A 25,447-nucleotide genomic window follows, 5' to 3' on the forward strand; every position below is an offset into this window, starting at 1 on the left:
GATGCCTTTCATTAGTCAGTTTTTATTAGATTTTTATTAATCTTTTTTTTTTTTTTTTTAATTAGTCATATATTGTTTACTATCAATATCTTTTAACACTAATCCTATGTTGGAAGGTTTCTTATCCTCTACAGTTGATTTTTAAAAGTATTTCTAGATTTTTATATATAATTTTACTGCCCAAATAAAAAACAGTCACTCAGTTATTTAAAAAAAAAATCTACTACCATTATCAAAAAACGTTTTTTTTTTTTTAGAAATTTCCAAATCAAGCAACCATCTCTTTTTCCATTCTCATTTACCAAGAGTTATATTATATTATATTATATTATATTATATTATATTATATTATATTATATTATATTATATTATATTTATATTATGTGGATTATTATGGATATTAATTTCACTTGATCACGGCTATGCCCGTTCTTATGATGTGTGTTTTTATTTTTATGAATCAATTTTATTTTATGTGGGCACGCGAGACCTCGGGGGGTTGGGGGAATTTGTCTCGCGATACGTTCACGTGAACTCAGCTTTTCCACACTAAAAACAAAAACACAAAATTAAATCTTTTCAGTGAAGTGGAGTTTACAGTGCAACGCTGGCTTTCACCGTGAACGCAGCACTTAGTGGCACAGTAGTCTGTTTTTGGCGTCCCGACCTGAACTAAAGGTTCCGTTGCATTATAGATGAAGTAGGCAAAGAAGAGTCTGTTTTTAAGCTTTGTTTACGAAGCTACTCTGCTAGCCGTTCGCTCGGCAGGCTAACGGAAGTGCCTAAAATCCTCTTCATGAGTAAAGAGTAAACATGACTGATCAACGGAGGTCTTTGGCTTCGCTGGTAAGTCGTGTTATAGTTCTTTATTTGTAATAAATCCACGCTTGTTTAATTTTTCGTTTTATGTGGCTAGCATTAACTTAAGCTAGCGTGCAATGCAGATTTTGGCCACACGGTGTCGGGTTAATGACAAATGCTTTATCTCGTCGCCGTTGTGTCTTTGCTGATGAGATTTTAGATACGAGGCTTTCTTTAATTTCTATCTTCTTGATTGAAACTTGCATTATTTTTAAATTTATAAGTCGAGTGGTTGCTCTTATGAATAAAAAAATCCTTGAGAAAGACTGCTTTAAAAAGGCTCTTATCAGTAGGCACTCATTCTTATTTAAACTAGACAAGTGCCTCCTGTGCAGCTTTGACACCACGCTGTCTCTCCTTATCTGGTGGTAATCACAGTGTTTTTTTATTGGATGCCAAATGATTACAGTGTTTTTTTTTGTTTGTTTGTTTGTTTTTTTTTGTTTTGTTTTTTTTATTGGATGCCAAATGATTAGTGTTTTTTTATTGGATGCCAAATGATTACAGTGTTTTTTTTTTTATTGGATGCCAAATGATAACACTGTTTTTTTATTGGATGCCAAAAGATAAGTGTTTTTTTTTATTGGATGCCAAATGATAACACTGTTTTTTTATTGGATGCCAAATGATAACAGTATTTTTTTTTTTATTGGATGCCAAATGATTACAGTGTTTTTTTATTGGATGCCAAATGATAAGTGTTTTTTATTGGATGACAAATGATAACAGTGTTTTCTTATTGGATGCCAAATAACAGTGTTTTTTTTTTTTTTTTATTGGATGCCAAATAACAGTGTTTTTATATTGGATGCCAAATTATTACAGTGTTTGTTTATTTATTTATTTATTTATTATTGGATGCCAAATGATTACAGTTTTTTTTTTTTTTTTTATTGGATGCCAAATGATTACAGTGTTTTGTTTTATTTTTTTATTGGATGCCAAATTATTACAGTGTTTTGTTTTGTTTTTTATTGGATGCCAAATGATAAGTGTTTTTTTTATTATTGGATGCTGAATGGTTACAGTGATTTGTTATTGGATGCTGTATGAATACAGTGGTTTGGTATTGGATGCCACATGTGGACAACCGAATACTGTATCATACAAATATCCACTTTGTATAAAAAAAAGTACAAAATCGAGTGGAGAAACTCAATGCAGCAGATGTCAAGACACATATGCTTCAAAATAATCACTTTTACAACCTGTTTTTTTTGTTGTTGTTGTTGTTTTTTTTTGTTTTTTTTAAGTAAGTAGCAATGAAGGGCTGGCTTCCAATCCTGCGACATAATAAATATTGTAGAAATGTGATTCTGTGACTTCCATAGTGTGTGAGTGTCAGCTATGATATTTTGCCCACATGGTGTATTTCACTGGGCATGGTGTGGCATGCAGATTCCTCATTGTTGAGGACCCCAGTGGCTGTGGAAGGCCAAGACACACCCACATCTCACCTGGCTGCAGCAGATGGATGATTAGCTACTTTCAAGATGTAGGGATGGGCTTGTACAGGAGCATGCTCCCAGACCTGACATGACCTGAAATGTGAATATGAGCAAATATTTTAAGCAAACAGATCTTAAACAGCTTTGCTGTGTAAAGTGACTGTTTTACCATCACTGATTTTTGCGTTGGCATATTTGTGTCAGTGGATCTTACATTCAAATGAGATGACTGGGAACATCAGGATAGTTGTCTGTGTGTAAAATATCTAAGAAAAACATTCACATGCTAATATGCTACAATGGTGAAAAATTCAACCAACCATTATAAAATAAATGAAAATGTTTTATCACATTTGTTCACTCTGCATCAGGGCAGAACAAAGTGGCCATGGGCCTGTAAAATCCCATTATAATCACAGAAACAACGATAGTACCAAATTCAATTCGGACCAATTTATTTATGCAGCGCTGCATCTTAACATAATAGTGCTATCAAGTGAGTGATTGTGATACGAGATCAGTGGATAAAATAAGATGTTTCACACCACAGCACTGATGCATCACCAGCCTCCCCATAAAAGGCTCCCACGACCTGCAAACCAAGTTCTTGAGCCCAAATATTCCAGCGCTGCACACATCTCAATGCAAATAGAGTTCCATTTAGACACAATGTAGCATGACTTCATCTAGGGCTGCAGCTATCGATTATTTTAGTAATCGAGTATTCTATTGATTAGTCTGGCGATTAATCGAGTAATCGGATAAAAAGTACTTTTGCATTTTTAAACATCAATAGTCCCGGGCTCTCCCTAAGCAATGGCACAATGTCGCTGCGCCAGAGTCTTGACATTTTGCTGAAATGTCGATGGGATGTGGCTTTCTGTTTTGTTTTTGTTTTTTTCAGCTTGTAAAATCTAACAATTTTTGAGTGTTTTTTTTTATTTTTTATTTTTTTTTTTTAAGGTTTGTTGACTGGGTCCCTGTGTGATTTTTGTTTTTTTCTCTCTCTCTCCCCTCTGCGATTCAGCAGATGCATTTCAGCTGGAGGTTGAACCTGCAAGCATCACAGTCAGCTTTTTTTCTTATCATTATCATTATTATTTTATTTAAGTTACAGTGTTTGTGAAGCGTTGTGTGTTGCCCAAAATGCCAAAATTAAAAAGCAAAACACTCAGTGTGAGTCTGAGCAAAACATAGAAGAAAGAGTGGACTTCTGCTGAGAGGATCTTCTTTCAGAAACCGTTTGTCAGTGTGGCTGGGATGGAGCTGTGACTTGCCCGGTGTGAGAGGAGTGCTGCGCCCCTTAGAGTGCTTTGATTGGAGAGTGGCTTCACCTCAGAACATGGCGCCATTTTGGTTCCAACTGTGCTGAACTACTGAATGAACCCTTAATGTTTTCAGAATTTTTAAAAAAAATTTAACCACATACAGCAACACATCCAGGTACAGGTACTATCAAAATAAATCTAAAAATAGTTAAGCTATAAAATTTACATACATTTACAATTTATGATGATTTATTTAAATAATTTAAAGCCTGATTTATGCAGCTGCTGCTCTGTAACTCCGTGTCATGCAATGACAAAGTTCTCCATCTCTGGATTATGCTTTATTCTGGACTAATTTGACCCTCAACAAGCTTTTCTTTCTGCAATCATCACCTCCAAATCATAGGTAAGCTGTACATTTCCTCTTTTATCGACTTATTGCTGTAAAGTTGTGGATGTTTCTGATCAGTTTGTAATCAGCGTTCACTGCAAATACTATTACAATATGATGGCAGATGAAGGTTTGAAAGCAGCAAAGTGTCAAATCGCAGTTGGCTGTGATTTGACACTTTTCTGCTTTCACTGTGCAGCCTGCAGCCTGAAAGAAATAAATGGTCAGACTTTGACTCCGATCCCACAATCAAGGGTTTTAATGGAAATACAGTGGGATCGGACGGGACATTTTATCCGATGTGAGCAAAAAATCCATTGTACAAATTCTGTTATATACAATGTTTATTACATGGAAAACAATACAAAAACTTTGGGACTTTTTGACTGGTGACTGTGAATATCTGGTTTATACAATGACAGTTTAGGTGAGTTTTACTGAACATGGGACTAAACAATAAATTTGCCTCTGAAAGCTTTGAAGATGACGTCGCTTCCATCCCACAGGGCTGACTTTATTTTCCAAAATTTTTCTTCTGTTCGCATCTGAAGGGAATCTGTACATCTTGAAGCCCTTGTGTCTGTTTGTGCTTCCAAATGCACAACAACCTGGTATTTTCAGCGAATAAATAAATAAATAAAATAGCTGGATTTACATGCAGATGGATCAACAGCGAACGCTATTTTGAACCCAAGATGGCACCATGAGTCATGTGACTTTTTTTTTTTTTTTTTCTTCGACTCGTCATGTTGCCACTCTCTATCAAGGCACACTAGAGCCCGTCACACCGGGCAGAGAGAGACAACAGCTGGCCCCCGGGCGAATAGTCACTCCCCACGTAGAGCAGACCATGTGTTTTTTTAAAAAATAGACAAACACACTGCTTCACTTTAAATGCAGAGTCAGTCTATTTCAGATGATCAGTGTGGACTGTCTTTCTCTTAAAAGGCTTTATTTTATTGTGTCATGTTGGAAAGCTGTAGCTTTTGGCAATAAATTGATTAGCGTTGACACGGCTTATGCACGTGCTGTAGTCTTCTTCTGTTTTTTTTTGTTTTTTTTTCTTGGGGATGGCACAGTGCCACACACAGGCCTGGCATATGTACTACAATGTTAAACGGTGCTTCGAGGCACAGAATTTGCCTCGAACATTTTTTAATCAAATTATTCGAGTTACTCAACTAATTGTTTCAGCCCTAACTTCATCCCACACCTATTTACAATCCCTAATTCTTTCAGTGCACACACTTGTTAGCGTGCTACACCCACAGAGTCATGTTCAGTCAGTTCATGGCATTTATATACCAGTAGATCAGTAGATGTTTCCTCCAGCACGATCAACCATCCAAGAGGAAACCCTTCAGTCCCAAGCATGGAAATTACAACGCTGTAAAGATCATGTTATCCCACTTATCTGGCCTGAGAAATCCAGATGATCTCCTTGCATTCCTTCCCATCCTGCTCATCTGGATATCATCTTTCCTGTAACCAGATCAGGTGTGGCACCCACATCAGGCAGGATCTCTGACAGAAACAGGAGAGAAACTAATGAACAGAAAGACTAATCCACTTTAACATCCATGCAAAAAAATATTATTAATAGAATTAAAATATTACAAATAGCACTTGCAATGATTTTGTTTTTTCCCCCTCCTTTTTTAAACCTATATGTGAAAAATAAAAACATTAATGAAATACTTTCTTAGGGAGAGTCTCAAAACATTGTCCATGATTGATAATTTTTGCTTTTGCTTTAATAAATGTAAAAATATTGTAGTGTCCTGAAGTGCATCCTTTCCCATCATGCAGTGAGACAGTGTTTGTTGTGTGTTATTAATTGCTGGTGCTTATAGTTTTGACTTCAATGTGTGTTTTTTGTGTTGCTGCGCAAATGGTGTGTGTGTGTGTGTGAGGGTGGATTTTGCACACATTATCATTTTACAGTAATAATTATGTGTTTGGGTCTGTACACAACAAAAGCTGCTAAGTGACTTTTGTGTTCATCAGAATGCTGCAGTGACTCACTGATTCCTCTTTTCCCTGTAAATTAGAAAAATGTGGAGGAAAAGCTGTTAATCTTGAATTACTTCTGCCTCCAACCTGCATTAAAATTGTACAGCCTTTGGGTTATTTAAGATTTAAGTCATAAAAAGAATTTTCTTTGGCACCACTATAATTTGATGTATTAGCCTTTAAATAGGGCATTCATATCAAAATTCACATTGTTCGGAAAAAATAATAAATAGTTCCCCTGAAGGGAAGAAATTCAAATAAGCAGATGGCCTTGAACTACATTCGGCAGCGACCCAATACAGTCTGTGATGGTGACCGTAGTGACGTCGTAGATCTCATGGCGACTTCTCCTGACAATGCTGGGAAACACATGGCGACAGCTAATCAGATCAGAGGTCCACGCTGACGTCTGCTGGCTGCTCATTCAAACTAAATAATCCAAAATGACAGAAAACGCTCTCAAACATCTTATTTCTGTATAAATCTAATATGTTTCTCACATATTTTGTAAAGTTAGCGAGAAATAAATACTTCTATGTTTTAAAAAAAAAAAAAACACCTCTAAAATGATGCACAAGACATTCGACAGATGTTAACGTGCACACCCCGTGCACACGAGATCAAAGGTAACTTCTGGTAATTTCGAATCCACATGTATATGCACATGCTCTTCCTCCTGCAGGCAGCATTAAAAAGAAAAGAAAATATTCGCTATGGAATTCCTCCCATGTAAATCTGTTCTCTTCATTAAACTGAGATGTAATTTTGCACTGATACAAATAGAAACTGATCTTATAATGCTTGGATTTGAGTACAAAACAAACACATTTTGTCAGTTTTGTGGAATTTGAAAGGCCATATACAGCTGTATATATATATATATATATATATATATATATATATATATATATATATATATATATATTAAAAAAAACAGTTGATCATCATATTCTACTTGATAGGCTACAAAACTGTTTCGGGATTGCTGGAACTGCTCTTGTGTGGTTGACGTCTTATCTGTCTGGTCGTTCCCACTGTGTTTTGTGCAACGACACTACCTCTGATTTTAGGGGCATGAAGTTCGGGGTTCCGCAGGGATCCGTTTTGGGTCCCCTGCTTTTTCCCCTGTATATGGCACCCCTTGGGAACATTTTGCAGCGTTTTGGGGTTGCTTTTCATTGCTATGCTGATGACACTCAGTTGTATATGCCGATAGCTTCTGGAAATCCTGTCCACATAAAATCTTTACAGGACTGTCTCGCAGCAGTGAGAAGTTGGATGTCTAGCAACTTTCTACTTTTGAACTCTGATAAGACTGAAATGATGGTTCTTGGTCCAGCAAGACATCGGCATCAATTTGATCAGCTAGCGCTTAGCCTAGGTTCATGTGTTATACATCATACTGACAAAGTGAGGAACCTTGGGGTAATTTTTGATCCTACATTGTCCTTTGACCTCCACATTAGGGACATTATGAGGACTGCTTTCTTTCATCTAAGAAATATAGCAAAGATTTGTCCCGTCCTGGCTGATGCTGAGACTCTGATTCATGCTTTTGTTTCTTCTAGATTGGACTATTGTAATGCTTTGTTTTCTGGTTTATCACAGTTCAGCATCAGAGGTCTTCAACTGGTTCAAAATGCTGCTGCCAGACTTCTGACACGAAGCAGAAGGTTTGACCATATTACGCTGGTTCTGGCATCCCTTCACTGGCTTCCAGCCTCTTTGAGATCGGATTTTAAAGTATTACTATTGGCCTATAAAATTGTTCATGGACTGGCACCCCCGTCTGGCCGGCCTGGTTGAGTCCTATGTGCCCAAGAGCTCTGCGTTCACAGGGTGCAGGATTATTGTGTGTCCCGAGGGTGAAGAAAAAGTCAGCAGGTTACAGAGCTTTTTATCACTGCGCCAAAGCTCTGTGGAATGATCTGCCTGCGCTGATACGACAGTCGGATTCTGTGGAGACTTTTAAAGCCAGGCTGAAGACACACTTGTTCTTCCTGTTTTATCATTAGTATTTTATATGATTGTTTGTCTTTTTTTATTCGTTTTATTTATTTTATTTCTTTTACCTTTTTATGGTTAAATAATTTTATTGTGTTTTAATCTTATTTCATTTTATTCTGCTTTTAAATGTTTGTGTAGCGCCTTGAGGCGATTACTCATGATTTGGCGCTATATAAATTAATAAATTATATATATATATATATATATATATATATATATACACACACACACCATGGTTGTGAAATTCACATACATTCTAGGATGTTTAGGGAGTTTTAGTTTTCCTATCCTCGGTGTCTCATGGCGACAGAATTTCCGAGTAGCACTTGAACGCATCACCGCCCTGATTCAGCGGAGCACGCGGCCATTCACATTTTTTTTTTCTTTTTCTCTAAAGGTGACTCTGAGTGACTTGCCGCGCGCGCGCGCTCCTCTCGTCTCTCCTCCTCGTGCGGATACATTTGAAGCTTTTGGCTTCGATGCGCTCGGTCGAAGTCCTCGTCGAGCGCGTGGAACGATGCTGGTGAAGTTAGAAAGTAATGAGCGACGATGCTGAAGCCGCCGGGAAGCCCGCTTTGTTCGGAGGAGGCTTTTGTGCCGCTGTCATCCCGTGCTGCTTTGTCTTCACTTGGCCCGCGCACAGCCGCCGGTACGTGCACGTTAGAGGTTGCAAATAATATTAAAAAATTAAGTTGAAATTTTATTTATTTATTCATTTATTTGTTTTGCTGTGTCATTATATCACATAACTATTGAGTCAGTGATCATAGTGCTGCACTGGTGATGGGCTGATGCTGATTAATTTTATAGTTTGATCTAATCCGCACTGACATTTTATTATTAATTGTATTGTGATATAAAACAAATATTCTGTTCCATCCTTTATTTGCTACCAGCCTGCACTGCTGCATGGAGCTGCTTCTCTTTGCCCACCAGCCTGTTGGTGTCAGCAGACCCTAAATAATAGATGGGGACCCTCATCCCCCCTCCAGGCTCTCTCACATCACGCTTTTAATAGACCGCCACCGCTTCTCGTATTTTTCGGTTTGTACAGCTCAAACAGGAGAGGTGAACTTAACGTTAAAAGACATGAAAGTGGCAGTCGATGATTCTCTGGAGAGCATGAGCAGCCACATCCAGGTGTCTTGAGTCACTTCTAAATTTAGACTTAATCTTGATGGCCTAGGTCAGTGTACATCAAGAATCGCTTGATCATCTTTTGTTCCATTTAAATGGGGACGTTAAATCTATTTTAAAAAAGAGGAAGCAAGCCATTATGACATCATAAAAAAGCCCATTCTCACCACATTAAAGAGATCAAAGGATCATTTGAATGTGGAGCACTCCCCCACAATTTAGCCCACTTTTCCTCTTGACATTCTCTGTCAGGACTCAGAATTTATATTGAAATACGTTCAGAACTTTTTAAGGTGTCCTGTAATAACCGTACAGACGCCAGTGATCGCCGTAGAAATGATTTGGCTGTAACGCATTGCAGACAGTTGGAGGCAGTTGTATCGGTGTCTGTGGAGGCTGAGAAAGTGAAACGTTACCCCTCCTTTCCACCTCCTTGTGTTTCTCCCCGGCACCAGTATGAAGTCTTGGCTGCAGTAGGTTTGTGTTGCCATGTGAAAAGATGAAAGGAGCCACCTCAGCTCCTTTGTTGCTTCTCCCCTGCTGGTCAGGCTGCTGGCTGCCTGCCCGCTTGGCTCAAAGATGTTTTTTTTTTTTTTTTTTTATGATCCCTTTTCTTCCACACATTAAAACCTCATTGGAGAGAAAACACGCATTTGTGCTCTTTTCGGGCATAAATCCATCATGAAGATGAGTATATTAAATTTGCAGATCCACAGTCGTGATGTTGCTAAATCAATTACTCGTGACTCTGTTCCCCCAAGTGGACTTTGTAAAAAGCAGAATCATGCTAGTAGTTTATGTCTGTCTATAAATAGATGTCACTGATGTTTTCACATTCCCAGCAATTGGTAGCATTTTCTATAAAGGCAGTTAGGCCTTCTGCAGTCTTATTGTCGTCTGGTTGTCAGACGTTTCGGCTTCTATTACCACCATCTGCTACTATACCGTGAAACAGACGCTCCAATCAAACAGGTTTTCACTTCAGGAGTTTGAACTGATTTTGTGTAAACAATTATGTGTTCATAATTGTTCTTTAAATTCACCTTTGTGCTGCTGTTGTTTTGAAAATGCTCATTTCTGTCTTTCATGGATCTTTTCTAATGGCTCTTTGTGCGGTTAATTAGCAGTTCCAAGCAGCAGAATACTGATTGACAGTGTCAGACTCTCTGACCTTCATTGGGATCATTTTAGGTGTTAGTTCAAGGTCATGCAGGCCTTGATACTTTTTTTAATCTTAATTTGTTATCTGTGCTACAAAAGCCTGATCTGTAAGTCTTTAGCCTCATTTAATGTGCAATATTGAATAAGGACATGGACAGAGCTTTTTGTCTGTACTCTGCATTTATTTCATTTGTATTTGTGTCAGGGTTTTTTTCAGTAATATAAAAATGCTTAAATTTTGAGTAGTGTAAGAACAGTAGACTATAGTTTTGTTTGTCTTATTCAAAAGTTCTCCTTGAAATGTTACATATGACTGAAATACCCACTGTAACAGGAATGCTGTGAAAAATGTGCGATCACCAAAATGGTGTCCAAGCAAGCGCACACAGAGTGCTGATGTCGTGTGTGAATTGGCTCATTTATCACTTTGATTTATGACACGGTTTGTCATCTGTCCTTCAGTGACCAGCCCTGTGGTGCGTCAGTGTTGGACTGCAACCAGCAGCACGGGGTCAGCGCCATGAGTCTGTATGGGGCCGGCACCAACAGCAGTACTGTTGGGAGCGCCAGAGGAGGAGGAAGACCAGACTTTTACCATGAGCAACGGCAGCGCTCCAGCGACCGATCGCGGGACTCCTCCCACGAGCAAGGAGAAAGCCAGCTGACCCCCTGCATCAGGAATGTTACATCTCCTACACGGCAGCATGGTGAGGAATAAGAAGGAAGGGTTGGAGGGAAAACTCAAAACAGTTCCATCTAAATTGTTTGTGCAGCTGGCAGTGTTGATGTATATATTTTTAAATAAAGTATTATTCTGAGTGATTTTGTCCTGTGTATGTCCTGCAGACCGTGAACGTGGTGATGGAGGCTCTTCTTCCAGATCCTCCAGCCCTCGTCCTCCCAGAGTTTCTCTTTCCTATTCCCAAATGGGAGGGGCTCTTGTCAGTGGACATGTGACTCGTTCTCTGGGTCCTACCGTAGCTGACCTGCACTCTGTGACCCAGAACCTGGGCCAAGGGTCATGTGACATGATTTACGTATATGACCTTGGCAGTAAAGATGGCCATCGCGCCGGGCAACGGGTGGGAGAGCGTGTGACGCTTAATGTGGACAACACAAGATTTGTGGTGGATCCCGCCATCTTCACAGCTCAACCCAACACTATGCTGGGGAGGTAATGATGACAATGATGGATTTAAATGAAATCCACACATACAGAATTAATGAAGTTAAACTATGTTGTTTGTTTTTGCAGATGGATGTTGCTGGGTTTTTTTTTTTCTTCTTTGTTTCTCCATCACTCTTACTTATATCCCATTGGAAGCATATCTTTTTCCATTATGTGCGAATACTGCTGTATCTGCTTGTTGGACTGCCCCCTCCCACCCCTTTTTCAATGAAAGTTGATTAAACACCTACCGTAAAATAAATAAATGGTAACTTGACTGCATTTATATAGCACTTTTCCATCAGCATCAAAAGCTCAAAGTGCCGTACAATTATGCCTCACATTCACCCATTCACACAGAAACACTCACAGATGGCAGGGTGCTGCCATGTAAGGTGCTCACTACACACTGGGAGCAACCTGGGGATTAAGGACCTTATCCAAGGGCCCTCAGTGATTAAATAAAATGTTGTGGCCCCCAACACATCATAAAAAGCAAAAAAAAAAAGAAAAAGAGTTTTGCAATGTTTTTCCTCGTCCCTTTCACGTCATACCTGTGATGATGTCATCAGTGTGCGCTAGTAGTAGTCGTATGACGATGTCAGTTTGAGGATTTGCAGTACGAGAGTTGCCCACAAGGCGAAACAGATCTGATACTAAATGGGTGATTTATTTGGGATTTATTTTTGTGATGAAATCAGACATTTTATTGAAACATATGGAGGGGGTGGGCATTCTGACAAATGTAACAAATGTGCTCATGCGTCCGCCCACCCCCTCTTCATAGATTAAAATAACATTGGTGAATCTGCGTAGTCGGCCACAGGATCAGCAAAGGAGTCCTGAATATCTGTTTGGTTTGAGGTTACTGATTTTTTTTTGTGTGTGTGTTCAGACCCATTCTTTTTTCTTTCTTTTTTGTTTCTTCAGGATGTTTGGTTCTGGTCGGGACAATAATTTCACACGACCAAATGAAAAAGGAGAGTTTGAGGTGGCCGACGGCATCAGCTCAACTGTATTCAGAGCAATTCTGGTGAGCGAAACAGACTTTTGCATGTTTCTATATCATCCCAACTTTTTCTGATTTGAGGTTGTGTGTGTGTGTGTGTGTGTGTGTGTGTGTGTGTGTGTGTGTGTGTGTGTGTGTGTGTGTGTGTGTGTGTGTGTGTGTGTGTGTGTGTGTGTGTGTGTGTGTGTGTGTGTGTGTGTGTGTGTACACCCTATATTTTCCAGACTATAAGTCACTGCGGAGTATTCATCACATCTATCCAAAATTGCATCATGAAGCTGTGGGGGGGTTAAGGCTCAGTTGCCCTGGTCTATAAGTCAAATTAAATTTTGCAACACGGTGCTTTACCTTCATGCAACAGGAAACAAAATGAATTTAATTGGCACATTATTTATAATAATGCAAACACAATATTTGCAAGCAGAAGCAAATGAGCACATTGATATTATTGGACAAGGCAGAAAAGGCGAGTAAACTGGTTCTTGTTGGCAGTGAACATATGATCATAGCTGAGGTAAATGTGTAATTTGAAACTTTATATATAATGCCAAAACCATTTGTAAAGGATAATAGACTTGCCTGAGTTTAGCTGACTTTCCGTTGTTGTTTCACACAGTCCAAATACATGTCATGCAAGTTGTATATGCAAGTTGATTTCTTAAATTTAAGACCATCTAATTCTTTGTTGTCATCTGTTCTAGAGTCTGAATTACAATACCACATTCAGTGTACAGGAGCAGCTTGATACTTGTGTAGATGGTGCCATTTTGTGGTCATAGATGATAATGCACTATTTATATATATGTTGCAGGACCTTCCAAACTAATTTAAAAAAGTGACTTATAGTTGTGTGTGTGTGACATGTCATCTCTCGTGTGTACTTTTATAGTCTGTGTTCCTCTTCAAACATCTGCCGTCGTCATTTCCCCTGACACTCTTCTTTTTTTTTTCTCTGATGCTTTTCTTGTTCTCTGCACACCTTCGGCTCTATTGGTCCATCGTTTTGTTCTGCTTTTACTGACGTGATGCTCAGATCGTTCATCTCATGCTGTTCTGTCTCTGCACTGCACTTTTGTGAGGATAAATGTGAGAGCAGGTAAATCTGTTTTCTGCTCTACTTTTTGAATTCACACCTTCCCTGATCTTTCATTTGAGAACTGTGAGCGCTGCCTCAGGACCGTGGTCCACAGAAAACAGCCGATTTTTGATAAAGACAAATCGAGCCACCACTGGGTTAGTCTTCAAAGGGAAATATTTTTTGTGCCTGATTCAGTTTTTTGGACCAATTGTAGGATGTTTTAGTAAAGTAGGCTGTCATCACTCACATTATTGGTTTGTCCCTCAACAGAATTGCTGAGGCTCAATGAATTGTTTACTGTTATAATTCTTTTTTCCTGTCAGCAGCGACGCATGAATGAGGTTGGTCATTTGGTGAATTGAAGCCATTTTTCATATTGTACTTGAAGTTGTTGCTGATAAAAATAACACCATAATAAGCTAATAACAGAAACAAAATAAATGTAAGTAAGTTGTTTTCCTCTATTGCAGTGATTCACACAATGTGGGCTGTGGACTCCAATGGGCTGTGAAGTACTGCAGGTCATTAAAAATAAAGAAAAACATCTTTGATTTCCAATTTTGTAATAAAGTTTAAAATTACCTAAAAGTATTAGATCATTTTCAACATGTAATCAGAAGTAATAAAATGAAAGTGTAGGATTTAAATTGTTATTCTTCATTCATGTGATCTAGTTTAACGCACACACGTTGCATGTTACCACCGGGAGCAGTAGCTTGAAGGCAGCAACAGTAATCACAGCCAAAAAAAAACAAAGTTAACATTTTGATGGTGAAACACATGAAAGCATCAGAGATGAACAGCGTTACGCCTCCTATGGACTGCTTTGTGAATTAAATGTGCCAGTTGCTGTCCATGGTGCTGAAACACAGAAAAGGGGGGAAAAAGATCTCCCACATTTCCACCACCTCCTTGTAAAAATTGAGGTTTGCTTCAAAGAATGTGCACACATGCACACTCAGAGCATATTTGAGTGTGTTTAAATAGAGACGGGCCCATTTGGCAGGATTTTTTTTTTTTTTTTTTTTTTTTTTTGCTGTCATTTATTGTTGAATCTACATATGGACACAAGAAAACTTACAGAATGGTTGGAAAAAAACAGTGTTGGCGCCTTATTTACATTCAACAAAAATATAAACGCAACACTTTTGGTTTTGCTCCCATTTTGTATGAGATGAACTCAAAAGATCTAAAACTTTTTCCACATACACAATATCACCATTTCCCTCAAATATTGTTCACAAACCAGTCTAAATCTGTGATAGTGAGCACTTCTCCTTTGCTGAGATAATCCATCCCACCTCACAGGTGTGCCATATCAAGATGCTGATTAGACACCATGATTAATGCACAGGTGTGCCTTAGACTGTCCACAATAAAAGGCCACTCTGAAAGGTGCAGTTTTGTTTTATTGGGGGGATATCAGTCAGTATCTGGTGTGACCACCATTTGCCTCATGCAGTTCAACACATCTCCTTCGCATAAAGTTGAAGAGAACACCTCTCCAACGTGCCAAACGCCAGCAAATGTGAGCATTTGCCCATTCAAGTCGGTTACGATGACGAACTGGAGTCAGGTCGAGACCCCGATGAGGACGACGAGCATGCAGATGAGCTTCCCTGAGACGGTTTCTGACAGTTTGTGCAGAAATTCTTTGGTTATGCAAACCGATTGTTTCAGCAGCTGTCCGAGTGGCTGGTCTCAGACGATCTTGGAAGTGAACATGCTGGATGTGGAGGTCCTGGGCTGGTGTGGTTACACGTGGTCTGTGGTTATGAGGGTGGTTGGATGTACTGCCAAATTCTCTGAAATGCCTTTGGAGATGGCTTATGGTAGAGACATGAACATTCAATACACGAGCAACAGCTCTGGTTGACATTCCTGCTGTCAGCATGCCAATTGCACGCTCCCTCAAATCTTGTGACATCTGTGGCATTGTGCTGTGTGATAAAACTGCACCTTTCAGAGTGGCCTTTTATTGTGGGCAGCCTAAGGCACACCTGTGCACTAATCATGGTGTCTAATCAGCATCTTGATATGGCACACCTGTGAGGTGGGATGGATTATCTCAGCAAAGGAGAAGTGCTCACTATCACAGATTTAGACTGGTTTGTGAACAATATTTGAAGGAAATGGTGATATTGTGTATGTGGAAAAAGTTTTAGATCTTTGAGTTCATCTCATACAAAATGGGAGCAAAACCAAAAGTGTTGCGTTTATATTTTTGTTGAGTATATAAGGACAGGACAGGTGCTGTGACAATGTGATAAGCGTGTAGTACCATGTAGTTGTAGAAACAGTAATTGGGGTATGTGGTATGTCATTCCATATGATTTTTGTGCTAAAATAGATTTGTTGTTGTTGTTTTGGCTTCAGTGGAGATTGGACTGTGCTAAAGTGATGGGGTTCAAATTTTCTGACCCTTCCTTCTGGGGGGGAGGGTCACGTCCATTTTAGCCACCTGAGAACTAAAAATACACCTATTAGGTCATTCCATGCCAAGTCAGCCAGTGGTCCCCACATGGCCCCCTCCAAAAAAAGTGAAAAACACTGCACTTGCTCCCCAGCCAGAGAAATGCAAATACCCCAAGTTTTAATGAGCCAGTTCTAATACTTTAGGCACAGGAGCTGTTTCAAAATCACCGCATTTTTGTTAGTATTTGAAAAAAGCACTTTCTGGCCAACTTTGGAGAGCAATATAGCCTAGCGAAATTAAGTGAAACCCCTCAAACTTAGTATCCTAGGCAAAATCATACTGGAAAAGCCATATCTGGCATCAAAACAATGATATCTGGCTTCATTTTTTTATCCAACTGTTCTTAAAAACTGCCAGAAACGGTACATTTTCTAAACGATGTCTTACTTTGAGCATGCACTGTGTCAAAATGGATAAATACCCCCACACTTCTCTTTACAGGCATAGACTCTCATGAACTTGTTTCAGTTTTGCATTTCAGCTTAAATTTTGCTTGCAAGAGAAAAATTGAAGTTACGCAATTTCAATTTTTCGCAAAAATACCCCATGATTGACCACAAAAATCACCAGGTGAGCAATTGATAAAAAATTTGAAATTTCAACCATGCAGTTATATGGATGTAAAGATTATACTAAATTTCAAGTTTGGGCAAGAAATATTTATATATTTTTAGTTTTTCTGAAAAGTCATCATTTTTATGAATACAGATCCCACAACATGATATACAATGTCATGTAATCTAAAAATACTTTCAAGGTTTACCTGAATGATTCATTTCTTATATTTATTTAATAGTTAAATACACAGTGAACAAGTAATATTTCCTACATAATCTTTAAAATGCACACATTTGCAAACAAAGTGCTCTTAATCTAGTTATACCATGTATACCAAACATAGCCATCATGTCCAAAAACTATGTTCTTGGGTTATGTACAGGAAAACGTGTTTTCTGCAGACACAGCACAGGCAAAAAAGGCTAATAGTAAATCAGCTACTGTAATAATATTTGTCATCAGTATGCATGTTATGTGTGCAAAAACCCTGGGAGAAGTGACTCAACTTTGTTCTGATCACTCATTCAGACTGTACTTGCGAGCACCCTTGCCTTTGCTCTGTGCATTTGGCGCACTAACGATACAGATGATATGCTGAAAGGGCACCCAGCATTCATCTGTTCATGGCCAGGAGAGGATATTGTTTGTTGACCGCTTCATAAAAGCGATTAGAACATCACTGTGTTCATCAGACTGATCCTTGATTCTTCCAACGTACCATTCCTCATCGTACATACAGGCGACATATGTCCCGGGCTGGCAGTCCTGCCACTGTTCATCATTCTCAGCAGCAGCTGCTGTTCCAACTCGTACTGTGGTGTATGAATCATCTTCAGACACTCTCTTCATTTTCAAACTCATCTGTGATAACGGAATAAAATAATGGTGTGACCTGATCCCTGCCACTGTTTTACATCTCTCAAAATGCTCTGTCAGTTGATATTGCTCAATGTGTTGCTGTACAGCACTCTTGTCCAAAAAGAAAAACTGAATTCCCGAAATATTCCTTTTGGCCCACAGATACATATCTCCTGGAGTGAGTATTTGGTTCTTTACAGTAGCTTGAAGACTGGCTCGAGCCACTAGCCTTTTCACTGTCCCACCAGTCCCATCACATAAAGGGCTTTATAATATAGACAAACACTTGTAAATCTCTTTTTGTGGATTTTTCTTGGATCACAGCAAAAACGTGTGTACTCATAGCGTGACAGATACATTTTTTCATGGTGATAACAGATGATGTCTGAACTTTCCAGGGTCAGTCCAGTTCTCCACTGCAGAAGTTCCTTATCAGCATCACTCAAATCAACAAAATTGTGAAAGCCAACTGTTTTACACAATGTCTTTCGATGAGATTCATCTTGCAAAGTCAACCCTAGACCACATTTTGCCTCCATGATTGATGAGAATATGATTAGGCAATGGTCAGAATTCCCAGAAATTCTTTGATGTACGTATTTTTGGGAAACCAGGTTGAAATTAGGTTGTTCATTTAATCCCACCTTCTGGGAAATTCTAAATATAGCCTGACCTTTTTCTGGGAAATTGTCAAAATTATCATTCATTTGGGCACCCTGTGCTGTTGCATCCATCAGCAATAGTTTTTTACCAAGTTAAAATAATTGTATAATTATTATAGTTATTATGTAATAACTATATATTCACATTTCTAGCCCATTGATTAAGACTTAACACCATATAGTCAATGTGTGATTTCACAAAATATTGCCTATTGTAAAAAAATTATTAAAATAGAAATATTTCTTGCCCAAACTTGAAATTTAGTATATATTATCTTTACATCCTTTTAATGGCATGGTTGAAATTTCACATTTTTAATCAATTGCTCACCTGGTGATTTTTGTGGTCAATTAGAGGGTATTTTTGCGAAAAATCGAAATTGCACGATTTCAATTTTTCCCTCACAAGCACAATTTTGGCTGAAATGGAAAAATGAAACATTCTGCTGTTGTAACTGATTCATGAGAGTTTATGCCTGTAAGGAGAAGCATGGGCATTAATCTATTTTGACACAGTGCATGCTCAAAGTCAGACCTTGTTTAGAAAAAAATACCATTTTTGGCAGTTTTTAAGAACAGCTGGATAAAAAAATGAAGCCAGATATCATTGTTTTGATGCCAGATGTGGCTTTTCCAGTATGATTTTACCTAACATGGTAAGTTTGAAGGGTTTCACTTAATTTGGCTAGGCTATATTGCTCTCCAAAGTTGGCCAGAAAGAGCTTTTTTTCAAATAAGAACAAAAATGCTGCGATTTTGAAACTGCTCCTGTGTTTAAAGTATTAGAGCTGGCTCATTAAAACTTGGGGTATTTCCATTTCTCTGGAAGAGGAACAAGTACAATTTTTTTTTTATTTTTTTTTTGAAGGGGTCATGTGGGGGATTTTTTAAAATGCAGCTGCTCATAGAATGGTCTTCCTTGAACTCTCTGCAAATGTCATGGTTGAAACTGTGAAAACACTGTAAGGGAGGATGCTCTGAACAATGACTCTGATGATGAACAGCAACAGATCACACAGATTCATAAGGTACATTTAAGTTTGCAAAGCGACTGTAATTTAATGTGAAAATGGTCATTAACAGTGACAGGTGTATGGTCAGTTTTGATGGGGAGGGGGACATTGAAGTGACACCCCCACACTTAAGAAAGTGAGGGGGTCTGAAATTTACTCCAAAAGTATGACAGTTCAACTCAGTACATGTAAAAACCTACAAAATTAACTGGTGTTTTTTTTTATTTTTGAGGGGGCTAAAACAGTTGTGACCTAAACTTCACTCTAAAAGTACAATAATTCAACTCAGGACACATAAAAAAAACTCACAAAACAACTTTTTTAAAGTGATCTATATAGGTGTAAATCTATATAGGTGTGAATACACCTATTTTCACTACATACATATTATATATGTTTTTAATTAAAATATATATAATATGTATGTTGTGAAAATAGGTGTATTTATAGTTCTGAGGGGGACATAACGGAAGTGACCCCCACCTCCACTGCCAAGGAAGGAGAGGTCTGAAAATTTAAACCCCATCATTTTGGGAAAGTCTCATCACAGACAAAGCCAAAATGGCAACAAAATCAATTTTAGCACAACGGGAGCTGTTTGCTTGACTTACCAAACTGCACTAAATGCTGTAAGAATGATTTGCCTGTGGTACGCCTGTGATCATGCATGAGGAAAAAAATTAGTGGAAATGTGTTAGATGTTTTGAGAACATGGCAGGGATGTTAAAGTATGGACTTTAATCAGCACATTTTTCTGTTTTATCCACGGCCCTGCTGCATTCATCAAAATTTTCAGGATGCATTGCGTTCTTCATGGTCTCCGTCTGAATGTGATGGGACACTTACATCGTGTCCTCAAAAAATTTCTATCTACAACTATAAGCAACAGGATTGTTATCGTGTCTCACAGCAGCCTGTACTAAAGGTTCTTGAAATGGAGCAGTGCCTGCACCTGGTGGACATTTACCACTAATGCAGGTACAATAGAGTTTGCCAAGAGCTCCAGTTTGATACTGTTTTTGTAATAGTGAACATTAATTTTTCCATCAGCTCCATTGTTGTTTGTTTGCAGCCTGTTAGATGTGAGGAATTGCGAAATGCAGCCAATCAGCTTCTTTTCCTGCAGTGAAGTACTGGTGTTATTTTGATAGTTATACAGTATTTAAGGAGTCAGATTTGGCTGATATCTTCACACGGCCGTCAGGAGGTTGAAAGGTGATTTGTTTTATTTATTTATTTATGGGGGGGGGGGGGGGGTATTTATCGTTTCATCACCTTTCTCTCCACCTCCTTTCCATACGAGCATGTCAGCATTAAATGACATCACAGGATTTTCACTTGCATCATCATTTCCTCGCCACCTCTCTCCTCTTTTCCATCCATCCCTCCTCCCTCGCTCACTCAGCTGCGCAAGCACAGAAGCGTCAGTAATGGCGTCTTGTTTTTCCCTCCTGTGCTCTGTGTGCTGCTGCTGAAAATGACAGGATTACTACAAGTCGGGAATAATCCGCTGCCCTGATGGCGTTTCCATTCCCGAGCTGAGGGAGGCGTGTGACTACCTCTGCATCTCCTTCAACTACAGCACCATCAAGTGCAGAGACCTCAGTGAGTACAGACACACGCCGCACACGCGCGCACGGCCAACAGATGGAGTCTGTTCGCTAACTCGCGCACTCTGAGCACATTTTTATTTAAATGTTCCTGTGCCGGTGCAAACAGGACCCGTGCACCTAGACGCACTAACGTCATGTGTCTGTTTGCAGTGCATTTTGTTGCTTGTGTGTGTGTGTGTCAGAGTGTGTGGGAGGAGCAGTGTGTGTGTGACTGTAAGTAGGTCATTATTAGTGGTGAGATGTGATGCTCGGCTGTGCAGGCGAAGCTGCAGTGTTCACTCTCGGACCGATGGCATGCGGCTTTTATCTGCATTGAAATCTCAGGCAGGAAGGTGTTTTTTTTTTTTTTTTTCTTTTTTATCCATGTGTGCACAGGACAACTCCCAAAGTTATAGATTAATTTGTTTTTAGATATTGTGTTGGATCAGGAGTCTGATCTAGATTCTGATGTGTTTTCACTATTTGTTTATATTGGGAGTAAAAAAAAAAAACCCAGGTTGTGCTTAACTTTAATGTTCTTATAACTCTGTTTTTTATTTTTCAACCCCTTTCAGAAGTGAGCAGCAGTGTTGTGCCTTTAGCTCGACTGCATCTCGACTTCTCTTCTGTTAGCCCCCCCAAAACCATTTTTTCCAAATAAAATCTGTTATTTTCCTTACTGCACTTGTTCTGTTTAATTTTTATTTCCATGTAAAGTTATTTAAAAATAATAGTTAGAAGTTGGATTTCAGATTTTCATTGAGTTATCAGTTTACATCCACAAAGATGGAAGATTCCAAAGGATTCTCAAAATTGGGGGAATTACTTTTAAAAACATCTGAATGTCTAATTGGCAAATTCAGAGTTACTTGAGAAATACTTGATGGAAAATGTTTTTGCTCCTAAACTTTTGTGTGTGTGTGTGTGTGTGTGGTCAGGTTCGTAAGTAATTGGACAGTGACAATGTCCAATTACTTACAAACCTTACTTACAAAACAAGGTTTAACAAAAATATTGCATTAACAATTTTGGAATTACAGTCATTTGTGCACACAGTGGCCTCAGAGTCATTGCCCATAAGTAATTGGACAAACTACAAAAATTTTTACAGTTGGTTTTCCTCAGACAGTGAACTTTTCATAAAATAGGGCTGTGTTGTGATATTGCGGAGCCTGTATCAAATTGCTTTTTAAAATGAGTATCGTGATTTGTATTTGTATTGTTCGTAACTCCATGGAATAATGTCCTCTTGAAGCATAGATGATGACTGTTTATTTCTTTAGTGTTTGAGCTTCACCGCTGGTGCAGTTTCTGTGTAATTATTGTGAACAGGAATGTAATAATGTAATGACAGGTGTGTTCAGTCAGCCGGGTGAAGTTTTTAGTTCTAATTTTAACTACAGGTGAAAAGATGTTAATGTGTGACATCCTGACTGGAATTCTGACCTCCCTTGTTTGTTTACGTGTCGTTTATCTGCAGGTGCACTGATGCACGAACTGTCAAACGACGGGGCGAGGCGTCAGTTTGAGTGTTACCTGGAGGAGATGGTGCTGCCGCTGATGGTGGCCAGTGCTCAGAGTGGAGAGAGGGAGTGTCACGTGGTGGTGCTCACCGATGATGATGTGGTGGACTGGGATGAAGAGTACCCGCCCCAGATGGGAGAAGAGTACTCACAGAGTAAGACAGTGACACGTCCCAGAGTTAGTGAGGTGCACCAGGTGAATTCACAGACAGCATGAGAGATGCGTGCTTGCAGAGATGCAGTGTTAGAATCAGAGAGAGAGAGAGAGAGAAAACGCGCTCCAACAAAGTTGCAGAGAGAGCTAGACAGAGAGAGGTGCGCCGACAGTAGCAGAGAGAGCGAGAGAGAGAAAATGCGCTCCAACAAAGTTGCAGAGAGAGCTAGACAGAGAGAGGTGCGCCGACAGTAGCAGAGAGAGAGAGAGAGAGGCATGCCAACGGAGTCAAAGACAGTCAGACAGATGCGGAGTCGCAGAGAGAGAGAGAGACAAGACGCACTCCAACAAAGTTACAGAGAGAGAGAGGTGCGCCGACAGTCGCACAGAGAGAGAGGTGCGCGCCGACAGTCGCACAGAGAGAGAGGTGCGCGCCGACAGTCGCACAGAGAGAGAGGTGCGCGCCGACAGTCGCACAGAGAGAGAGGTGCGCGCCGACAGTCGCACAGAGAGAGAGGCGCGCGCCGACAGTCGCACAGAGAGAGAGGCGCGCGCCGACAGTCGCACAGAGAGAGAGGCGCGCGCCGACAGTCGCACAGAGAGAGAGGCGCGCGCCGACAGTCGCACAGAGAGAGAGGCGCGCGCCGACAGTCGCACAGAGAGAGAGGCGCGCGCCGTCAGTCGCACAGAGAGAGAGGGGCGCGCCGACAGTCGCACAGAGAGAGAGGCGCGCGCCGACAGTCGCACAGAGAGAGAGGCGCGCGCCGACAGTCGCACAGAGAGAGAGGCGCGCGCCGACAGTCGCACAGAGAGAGAGGCGCGCGCCGACAGTCGCACAGAGAGAGAGGCGCGCGCCGACAGTCGCACAGAGAGAGAGGCGCGCGCCGTCAGTCGCACAGAGAGAGAGGTGCGCGCGCCGACAGTCGCACAGAGAGAGAGAGGCGCGCGCCGACAGTCGCACACAGAGAGAGAGGGGCGCGCCGACAGTCGCACCGAGAGCGAGAGATTGGCGCGCCGACAGTCGCACCGAGAGCGAGAGAGGGGTGCGCCGACAGTCGCACAGAGAGCGAGAGAGGGGTGCGCCGACAGTCACAGAAAGAGAGGTGCCCTAACAGTGTGAGAGAGAGAGACAGAGAGGTGCGCCGACAATCTGAGAGAGAAAGACAGAGAGGTGCATAGACAGTTGCAAAGAAAGAGAAAGAGGTGTCCCAACAAGACAGACATCTAACTTATTCATCAAGACTCACAACGTAATGAGAAAATGATTGAAGACAAAAAAAGAATTTCTAAAAGTCTAATATCAGTTTAAACATTACAACTTTCACATATCTTGTTTATTCTGCAACAGCCAGACTTCCTGTTTGCTTCTCCACTCATTCAAGAGATGCCTTCAGTTTTTATTAATTACTAAATGTTCTGTTTTAAAGTTGGGGTCAGATGTAGTTTAGATCTTGTTCTGACTTATGGTATGGAAATAGAAGACTTAACAGTATTCCCTGAAAACTCCCTTCTGTCTGATCATTTTTTAATAACATTTACATTTACCCTGATGGACTACCCTGCAGTGGGGAATAAGTTTCATTACACTAGAAGTCTTTCAGAAAGCGCTGTAACTAGGTTTAAGGATATGATTCCTTCTTTATGTTCTCTAATGTCATATACCAACACAGAGCAGAGTAGCTACCTAAACTCTGTAAGGGAGTTAGAGTATCTCGTCAATAGTTTTACATCCTCATTGAAGACAACTTTGGATGCTGTAGCTCCTCTGAAAAAGAGAGCTTTAAATCAGAAGTGTCTGACTCCGTGGTATAACTCACAAACTCGTAGCTTAAAGCAGATAACCCGTAAGTTGGAGAGGAAATGGCGTCTCACTAATTTAGAAGATCTTCACTTAGCCTGGAAAAAGAGTTTGTTGCTCTATAAAAAAGCCCTCCGTAAAGCTAGGACATCTTTCTACTCATCACTAATTGAAGAAAATAAGAACAACCCCAGGTTTCTTTTCAGCACTGTAGCCAGGCTGACAAAGAGTCAGAGCTCTATTGAGCTGAGTATTCCATTAACTTTAACTAGTAATGACTTCATGACTTTCTTTGCTAACAAAATTTTGACTATTAGAGAAAAAATTACTCATAACCATCCCAAAGATGTATCGTTATCTTTGGCTGCTTTCAGTGATGCCGGTATTTGGTTAGACTCTTTCTTTCCGATTGTTCTGTCTGAGTTATTTTCATTAGTTACTTCATCCAAACCATCAACATGTTTATTAGACCCCATTCCTGCCAGGCTGCTCAAGGAAGTCCTACCATTATTTAATGCTTCAATCTTAAATATCATCAATCTATCTTTGTTAGTTGGTTATGTACCACAGGCCTTTAAGGTGGCAGTAATTAAACCATTACTTAAAAAGCCATCACTTGATCCAGCTATCTTAGCTAATTATAGGCCAATCTCCAACCTTCCTTTTCTCTCAAAGATTCTTGAGAGGGTAGTTGTAAAACAGCTAACTGATCACCTGCAGAGGAATGGTCTATTTGAAGAGTTTCAGTCAGGTTTTAGAATTCATCATAGTACAGAAACAGCATTAGTGAAGGTTACAAATGATCTTCTTATGGCTTCGGACAGTGGACTTATCTCTGTGCTTGTTCTGTTGGACCTCAGTGCTGCTTTTGATACTGTTGACCATAAAATTTTATTACAGAGATTAGAGCATGTCATAGGTATTAAAGGCACTGCGCTGCGGTGGTTTGAATCATATTTGTCTAATAGATTACAGTTTGTTCATGTAAATGGGGAATCTTCTTCACAGACTAAAGTTAATTATGGAGTTCCACAAGGTTCTGTGCTAGGACCAATTTTATTCACTTTATACATGCTTCCCTTGGGCAGTATTATTAGACGGTATTGCTTAAATTTTCATTGTTACGCAGATGATACCCAGCTTTATCTATCCATGAAGCCAGAGGATACACACCAATTAGCTAAAATGCAGGATTGTCTTACAGACATAAAGACATGGATGACCTCTAATTTCCTGCTTTTAAACTCAGATAAAACTGAAGTTATTGTACTT

At 39.8% G+C, this 25,447-nt stretch overlaps 1 protein-coding gene and 1 long non-coding RNA gene across 3 annotated transcripts in view; one reads left to right on the top strand and one right to left on the bottom strand.

Annotated features, from left to right (window-relative positions):
* Nucleotides 1–581: 581 nt before the first annotated feature.
* LOC117516259 lies at nucleotides 582–16,226 on the bottom strand. Its single transcript, XR_004562345.1, has 3 exons — nucleotides 16,215–16,226; nucleotides 10,289–10,291; nucleotides 582–746 (listed from the first exon to the last, which is right to left on the bottom strand). It is a non-coding gene; the product is annotated as an uncharacterized LOC117516259 (long non-coding RNA).
* LOC117516258 (BTB/POZ domain-containing protein 10-like) overlaps nucleotides 705–25,447 on the top strand; it is a 32,396-nt gene continuing 7,653 nt past the window's right edge. The window contains exons 1-6 of one of the 2 annotated variants that reach the window (XM_034177190.1): nucleotides 705–846; nucleotides 10,749–10,993; nucleotides 11,133–11,460; nucleotides 12,385–12,487; nucleotides 20,593–20,713; nucleotides 22,181–22,378. In XM_034177190.1, coding sequence (XP_034033081.1) covers nucleotides 10,807–10,993; nucleotides 11,133–11,460; nucleotides 12,385–12,487; nucleotides 20,593–20,713; nucleotides 22,181–22,378 — 937 coding nt within the window. In that variant the 5' untranslated portion in view covers nucleotides 705–846; nucleotides 10,749–10,806. Of the gene's footprint in view, nucleotides 847–8,421; nucleotides 8,638–10,748; nucleotides 10,994–11,132; nucleotides 11,461–12,384; nucleotides 12,488–20,592; nucleotides 20,714–22,180; nucleotides 22,379–25,447 lie in introns of those variants that run through there. The other variant, XM_034177189.1, reaches the window with a different exon arrangement.

This window comes from Thalassophryne amazonica, chromosome 8 (genome assembly GCF_902500255.1).
Source record: "Thalassophryne amazonica chromosome 8, fThaAma1.1, whole genome shotgun sequence".
Lineage (NCBI taxonomy): Eukaryota > Metazoa > Chordata > Actinopteri > Batrachoidiformes > Batrachoididae > Thalassophryne > Thalassophryne amazonica.